The 7,619-nt window shown below is 57.3% G+C and overlaps 1 protein-coding gene and 1 long non-coding RNA gene across 4 annotated transcripts; one reads left to right on the plus strand and one right to left on the minus strand.

Annotated features, from left to right (window-relative positions):
- The first annotated feature begins 232 nt into the window (after positions 1–232).
- On the plus strand, positions 233–4,295 carry MSX1 (msh homeobox 1). Its single transcript, XM_086407501.1, has 2 exons — positions 233–702; positions 3,093–4,295. Exons 1-2 carry the CDS (start codon positions 234–236, stop codon positions 3,533–3,535), a joined length of 912 nt encoding a protein of 303 aa, XP_086263627.1. The 5' UTR covers position 233; the 3' UTR covers positions 3,536–4,295.
- On the minus strand, positions 1,960–7,166 carry LOC147370297 (uncharacterized). 3 transcript variants are annotated; one of them, XR_015166107.1, is made up of 4 exons: positions 6,774–6,788; positions 5,126–5,521; positions 2,864–4,592; positions 1,960–2,388 (listed from the first exon to the last, which is right to left on the minus strand). It is a non-coding gene; the product is annotated as an uncharacterized LOC147370297 (long non-coding RNA). The 3 variants fall into 3 exon arrangements; XR_015166106.1 differs by lacking the exon at positions 6,774–6,788 and adding an exon at positions 7,152–7,166 and having other exon boundaries at positions 2,864–5,521; XR_015166105.1 differs by having other exon boundaries at positions 2,864–5,521.
- Positions 7,167–7,619: the final 453 nt, after the last annotated feature.

The following is a 7,619-nucleotide window of genomic DNA, read 5'->3' on the forward strand; positions in this document are numbered from 1 at the left end:
GACCCGGAGCCGGCTGGTGAGCCCGAGAACTCCGCCTGCGCGGCGGCGCCAGCGGATAACCAGGCCCGGAGCGCCGGAGCTGGCCTTCTGGGAAGGGGCGGGAGGCGCGCGCGGTAGAGCCCGCCCGGCCAGGGCCCCGGACGCTCCCAGAGGCCGACCGCGCTCCCAGCACGCCCGAAGCTCATGCCCGGCGGCTGGCCGGAGCTGCGGCTGGAGGGGTGGCCCGGCTCTGCATGGCCCCGGCTGCTGACATGACTTCTTTGCCACTCGGTGTCAAAGTGGAGGACTCCGCCTTCGGCAAGCCGGCGGGGGGCGGCGGAGGCCAGACCCCCAGCACCACCGCGGCCACGGCGGCCGCTATGGGCGCAGACGAGGAGGGGGCCAAGCCCAAAGTGTCCCCTTCGCTCCTGCCCTTCAGCGTGGAGGCGCTCATGGCCGATCACAGGAAGCCCGGGGCGAAGGACAGCGTCCTGGCGGCCTCGGAGGGCGCACAGGCGGCGGGCGGCTCCGCGCAGCCTCTAGGTGCCCGGCCGGGGTCGTTGGGCGCCCCGGATGCGCCGTCCTCGCCGCGACCGCTCGGCCATTTCTCGGTGGGAGGACTCCTCAAACTGCCAGAAGATGCGCTCGTCAAAGCCGAGAGCCCCGAGAAACCCGAGAGGACCCCGTGGATGCAGAATCCCCGCTTCTCCCCGCCCCCGTCCAGTAAGTAGCCAGAACCCAGGCTGCGGGGGAGGGGGCCGGCGGGGTTGTGGGACCCGAGGGCGCCAGGCCGCGCTCCGGCGCCTGTTTGTCTCCGGCGTCTGCGTACCTGCGGCCGGGTACCTGGAACCGGTGCTGTAGATGAGTGGTCGCGGAGCACGGGGCGGGGGGGCGTCGACGCCTCTCCCCACTCCCACCCAGGAAGAGGGTTCGAGGCCTGGCCCAGGCCCAGCTCTCGGTCCACCTTCTCGGGCTTCTCGCCTTGTCCAGGCGACGCTGCGGGTAGGAGTTCACTTGTAGGACACGGGTGTCTGGGCACCATCTCCTCGGGCCCCCACCAAACGACCCCAGGAGTCTCGACTGGCTCCTCTGTCAGAGCCTAAGCCCTGTTACTTCGCCGTTACCCCAACGGGTGGGTTCGAAGAGTGCGGGACATCTTTCCAGAGCAGAGTTTCACTTTCTCATCGTGGAAGCCTAGTGCGCCCCCCTCCCCTTCTCCACGTCCACCCACCAGAGTATTTCTTTGCCCACTGTGTTTTCGAAGCTCTTGCAAAATCCCCCCTCCCCCGCCCCCTTCGTGTTTCAGGTGGATACTTGGTGCTCAGGGTGGATGGATCATGTAGGGGGAGGAGGCGAAGCGCTCAGGTTCCAGTGGAGGGGGCGGGGCACCAAGTCAATTAGTGGGAGGCGCCCCCTCCAACATGATCTGGAGCTCCCAAATGTCTCGGGCTGGGTGGTGCAAGCGGACTCCAGCCGCCAAAGACCCCTTCGGGGTCGTTCCGAGGCCTCGCGGGCCACCGGGCTTCTCTGCCCAGCGAACACACTCGGAGATATTTCAGGAGCACGGGAAATTCCCAAGTTTTCCTCGTTTCCTCCGATTATTTGGTGCGGCATAATAGCAACCCGAATTCAATGGCGTGATGCTGAGGAATGATTTTTATCGGGGGATTAAACGTCTTTGAAAGGCTAGCCCCTCCCTGGGCCTAATGGCCGGAGAAGGTGGCCTAGCGCTGGGCTGTTAACTACCGAAGGGTGTGACGTTTCCCTCGGCGCCCGCCCCTCGGGTGGCCCGGCGGAAAACGAGTCGGGGGCCAACTGCTTCCCGGACTCCCAATGGTCTCGACCAGGGAAGAAGGGGGGATGTTAGCACCAGTTTTCGTTTGACTCACATCCTGGTGGCCTGAGAGCCCAGAGGATCATCTTTTTTTTTTTTTTTTTAAAGCATTCCAAAAAGAAAATTGCATAATTAGGCAAAACCCGTCTGGTGAAAACATTCTCTAGATTTGAATTCATTTCTCCCCCAGTGAAGCTGCTGCGTAGGCAAAGCGTCCCTTCCAGGACTTAAGAATTCTTTTCAGGCCTGGGTTCTGACCCAAAGTCGGGGTGATCTCTGTTGTCCTGGGAATAATTGTGTTCCACGTTTTTAACTAGGCGGCAGCTGCTGGGTGTGGCAGGCGTTGACTCGCCCAGCCGACCCTGTCCAGGGCCGCGTGAGCCCTCTGCCAAGGTGTTCTCACCGCCCATCCTTGAGGGTATATTTTGAAGCCATAAGTAAAAAGGCAGCTGGGCACCAGCAGCGTTGATCTCTGTGGACTGGAGCACTGGTCGAGGAGAAGCCATTGCATTCTGCCCATAACAGGCACACATATGAGAGACACCAGAGGCCAAGGAGCTGGGTGTGGAACAGGCCTAAAACACAATTGGAACAATCATAAGAAAAAGCCCCGTTAAAAGCAAGCCCCAGACTGTGGCACATTTTTATATTTGAGATTCGGCTATGGTGTGACATCCGGGGTTGCTCCACCTCTGGTCAGCGAGGCCCGAGCTTAGAATAGGCACTAAGTCCTGCCCGACTCTTTGCGACCCCATGGACCACACTGTTATAAGAGTGTGGGATTGGGAGATACGGATTTTCAGCCACAGAACGGCGTATCCCCAGGCGCTGAGCACTTAGTGGGCACAGATGATAAATGTTTAGCCAACGCCTAAAATTAAATATGATCTCGGGTGCAGGGCCTCTTTCTGCGCATTTCTTGTCCTGTTAATATCCACCCGTCCCAACCTGAGTGGTGGTGGGAGAAAGCCTTCCTAAGCAGCCACTTAGATTTAAGGGCTGTTTACCTCTTCCCAATTATATCTGGCTTTGAACACGGCTGAGCTTTACCTGGAAGCTTCGTTTCCTCATTTGCAAAAGGTAGACAAGAACGTCTACCCTGTGGGCCGGCGGTGGGAGCTGGAGAAGACATTTTCCAAGTGCCGCTCCAGGAGGGCGCCTGGCGCCGAAGTGCTCGACGCAAATGAATAGCGGGCGTTGTTATTATTATTCCCACTTCGGGGCGGATGGCGCTCCACTTTCTTAACCCTCTGCATTTCTCTCTCTTTCGGCCCCTCAGGGCGGCTGAGCCCTCCGGCCTGCACCCTGCGCAAGCACAAGACCAACCGCAAGCCGCGGACGCCCTTCACCACCGCCCAGCTGCTGGCGCTGGAGCGCAAGTTCCGCCAGAAGCAGTACCTGTCCATCGCCGAGCGCGCCGAGTTCTCCAGTTCGCTCAGCCTCACCGAGACGCAGGTGAAGATCTGGTTTCAGAACCGCCGCGCCAAGGCCAAGAGACTGCAGGAGGCCGAGCTGGAGAAGCTGAAGATGGCCGCTAAACCCATGTTGCCCCCCGCAGCCTTCGGCCTCTCCTTCCCACTGGGAGGCCCTGCCGCCGTAGCAGCCGCCGCGGGCGCCTCGCTCTACGGGGCCTCTGGCCCTTTCCAGCGCGCCGCGCTGCCCGTGGCGCCCGTGGGACTCTACACAGCCCACGTGGGCTACAGCATGTACCACCTGACATAGAAGGCCCAGGGTTGCCTACCTAGGGTGCCAGCCGATCCCTCCAGCAAGCAACAGGAGCCTTCCCACGAGGTGCTCCCCTGTTCAGCACCGCCTGGCACCTTCTCTTTAACCCCCACACTGCTCTGGTTTGTCCTCCGTTGCTACCGGAGTAAACTCTCTGAAGTCTGATTCCCTCCCCCAAAGTGGCTGGGAGGGCCCCATGACGCTCTTCTAGAAGCTAGATCTATCCCTTCGAGTTACAGATGGGGGAACTGAGGACAGAGAGGTTTCCAAAGGTATCCACAGTCCCCAGCAGAGTTAGTGGTTGGACCAGATCTAGAGGCCGTGCCTCCTGCGTGGCTGCCTCCTGTCCTAACACCTGGCAGGAAAAAGCACAGAGAAAATTCATGTTTGAAGATTTTGGAAATGAGAACAGTTGGGGAGAAAGAGAAGAACTTTGCAGGAGAGGCAGATCCTGGGTCTTGCCAACAGAAAACTTTAAAAGAACTTCAACAGTAAAACATTTGGTTTTTTTTGGGTGGGGGGAGTGATACACAGATGCGTGACAAAGGTAGGTTGAAGGGACCTCTCTCTTACCAGTACCAGAAAGAAATTGTAAAATAAAAATTAAAAACTTCTGTTTCTATTTAACAGTACATTTGGGTGGCTCTCAAGATTCCCTTTGGAAGGGATTGTTGTAATATACTGTATATTTGAAATTTTATTATCATTTATATTATAGCTATATTTGTTAAATAAATTAATTTTAAGCTACAAGAAATTATCTCATTCGTTTAGTCTTAATTTTACTCCTTGCCATCTCTTCAGGTTTGGTTGCTTTTCAGTTTGGTGGTAGTTGGTAACAGCAACTTTTCAAAGGTGACAACAATATTCAGGGACAGAGGGGTTGCCTTTTTGAACACACAGGACAGATCTGCCTTAGCAAAGTCAAGTGGAGAATTGAAGCAATTACCTTGGATAATTAGGCTCAATTTTCCAATTCACTTTAAGCTGAAATCGACACTTGTTCAGGCGACCCATAACCGAGTCTTTTCTTTTCTCTCCCCTTTTAACCCGTCTATGAAAACAAAGAGAATCACCCAAATGGTTTGATGACTGCAGACAGCTAATCCAGACAATTCCCACCCCCGCAAACCTGTTTTTCCCACAGGAGGCCAGGTGGGGGATGGAGAGGCATCGTTTCCCTTCTCTTAAATCACCCGCCGCTGTGGCCAGTGTAGACGCAGTTTGAGGAACTAATTTTGAGGCTGCCAGAATGTGAGTGCCTTCACACTCCCTATTACGACCCCTTTAAAAATTGTTTGCTGAAAACGCAGGGCAGCCATACACTAAGCGCCGTGGGGTGTCCTTTGCATGAGGCTTGCCTACAAACTGGGTTTTTCTTTCATATAGTAGGTTATATTCAGGCTACCAGGAGAATATATTTGAACAAGCGCCAAGTTTAGCCTTCCGGGGGCAATTTTGCTAGCATGTAGAAGGCAGAAAAGGATCTCTAGTAAATAAAGCCTACTATGTTCCAGGAGCCGCTCTGTTCTCCTTCGAGTTGGGGGCCCTGACTTAATTCTCACCAGATCAGGGCTCCCCGCTCACCTCCACCTCTGTCCGGCTGTGGGGGCGTCTCCAAATTTCAAGACAGGGCAGCCCCGGGCGGCCTTTTCGAGGAGGAAGCCAGGAGACCAAGGGCTGTCAGAACCCGAAGTACCTGACGTTGGACACGGGGAGGGTAGACATCTCTGCAGATAAGAGACCGGCTATGGTGTGGGGAGGAAACCTGGGGCTCACCACGCGGTTTCTAGCCCCAGGCGGAGGTTGGCCTCGGAATTCCAAGAGAGCTCGGGGTGGTTCGCAGCCACCCAGGGCGGGCTCTCAGCTGGTGCCGGCGAGTTCCGAGGTACCCTGCGTCCTGGATCCTTCGATCTACGTAGCTCTGACAAAGGCTCTGTCCCGCGGATGGGGCTACAGTCGAACTTGTCACCACTCCCTTCCCTAAGAAAAGAAAGTTCCAATGATCAGGCAGTCGGGGGTGGGGGTGGTGGTCTCCGGCCTCTGGGTCAACAAGCATGGCCCGAATTGGTCCTCTTCATCCCCAAGAGAGGGGAGTGATATTTAAAAATGTCTCAGACTCCGGCGCCCACGCGGCCCCTTAAAAGCGCTTAGGTGCATCACTATTTCTTGCAGACACGGAAAGAATGTTTACCCCCCGTATAAACTCAACATCCCGAGTGACCTCGCGCGGGACACCCGGGCTTCCACAAATCTGAGTTCCTTTCTGAAACTCCCCCGGCCACTCTCCTATACTGGGGGTTTGTACTAAACTTTAAGTCAGAGAAACCCGTTGGTTGATGTCCGCTGCCTGACTCTGCGTAGGGAAGATCACTCTATTCCTCAGTTTCCTCATCTGCGAAATGGGCCTGGGAATCCTTCCCTTGTCCCCGGGATTTTGGGGACGTGTTAACGAGCTACTGCGCGGGAGGGCGCCCCGGTTATGTCGAGCAGATTTGAATCTTCTCAGCTCACGGTGCGTCGGCCACACCGGAATGTTTTCCACGCGTGTGGGAGAGGGGAATGGCAGGGCGGGATCGGGTGTCTCCCGCGGCCCGAGCTCACCGGCCTCCTGGCTCCTCGAAACTTGGCAATTTAGGGTCGAGGCAAACTTAGAGCTACATAATTGCAGTAATGAGCAACGGCTCGAGCTCGGCAGACGCGCAGAGGCTCCAGCCTGGCGGTAGCTGCAGGCGAGGCGGGCGCGCCCCCATCCCCCACTCAGAGCCTCTGCTTGTTTGGAACCGACCGCCGCCCTGCGACCCCCGCCCGCGCCCGCCTGCGCGCGCGCCCCAGCCCTGCTGTGGGCCTTGGGTCTCTGTTTCCTTTCACTCCTATGTCCCCAGTTTTCCCCATTTTTGTTTTCTTTCGTTCAGCCCCTTCTTTGCACCGCTTTTTGTTTCTGGATTTCCTCCCTCGATAGGGCGTGCACACATAAGGTGCTCAATAAATGGTTGCTGGATCAGGAGGGTGCTCTGCTCTGGGGTGAGGACCTGAGACAGATTCAGCTGGGTCCGGCGGGAATTCGAGGCGAGGTGGGGGCACTGCCTCCCGTCCAGCCCAACCCTTGGAACGCAGTTGCTTGTTTATCAAGTGAGGACAGAGTGGGCTGGGGTTCCCGCGTCCGGTCCTCTACGGATCAATTTCCTTCCCGGGCAGGAAACTTGGGATCAATCACAACGGAGTCGCCACCTACCTCGTTTAGAGGTTGTGATGAAGGAGGAGCCAGCGCTTAATGCAGCCTACTGTGTGCTGAAGTTCCGGAGGGCACCACCTTCTCTACGCTTCCCAATAAATTAAGATTTTTTGTTTTTTTAAACAAGGATCCAGAGAGGTTACGCGGTTTTTTCAAGGTCACACAGCCAATAAAGGGGAGAGCAGGGATTCCGAACACAGATTCCACTCGGGGATCCAGGCTTTTCCGGTACTGCCGGGCTCCCTTTCGTTGAGGGTCCCACAGTGCCGGGCCAGCAATTTGGGTCTGGGAAAGCCCGCCCCTCAGAACTCGGGCCCTGGCTCTCCGAATTTAACTCCTTCTAGCCCTGACCCTTGGGGATCAGGAGGGACACCTCACCTGCCCTGCACAATGTCTGTGAAGGCGTTTTCGTTGTGTTGGGGAGGAGACATAAGTCTCGGTCAGCAAAAACTCCGCTTCTGACCGCTCCGGCGAGACCAAAGCCCATGGCGCGGAAGCCAGTGAACTGAGATTACCGGGCGGCAGGGGACCTGGGACGCTCCTAGCTGTGGTTGCAGGTCGGCGGGGCCTGGGCGGTCAGGGACTCTGCGAGGCTGGAGAGGGGCTGGAGAGCGCGCGCTAAGACCGCCTGGTGCGAGGGTTCCCTTCTCCGCTCTCTGACCCGCGGCGGAAGGCCCAGCTAGCTCAGGAGACTCAGTGAAGACATTTACGAAGCACGAGGCCGGAGCCTTGAGTGCGAGTCCCACAGCCCATGAGGCTGGTCCGGGCCGCGCACCGACCACTGCCCCTGAGTGACCCCCGGCGCGGAGGAGAGGCCGGCCCGGCCTCGGCAGGCGCCCCGCCTGG

Source organism: Bos grunniens, chromosome 6, assembly GCF_055505025.1.
Source record: "Bos grunniens cultivar Pamir isolate PY7600 chromosome 6, Bosgru_T2T1.0, whole genome shotgun sequence".
Lineage (NCBI taxonomy): Eukaryota > Metazoa > Chordata > Mammalia > Artiodactyla > Bovidae > Bos > Bos grunniens.

Coding starts and splice junctions, on each gene's coding strand:
- MSX1 (XM_086407501.1), top strand. CDS start 234: ATGGCCCCGGCTGCTGACATGACTTCTTTGCCACTCGGTGTCAAAGTG. Junction 703..3,092: donor CTTCTCCCCGCCCCCGTCCA/GTAAGTAGCCAG, acceptor TCGGCCCCTCAG/GGCGGCTGAGCCCTCCGGCC.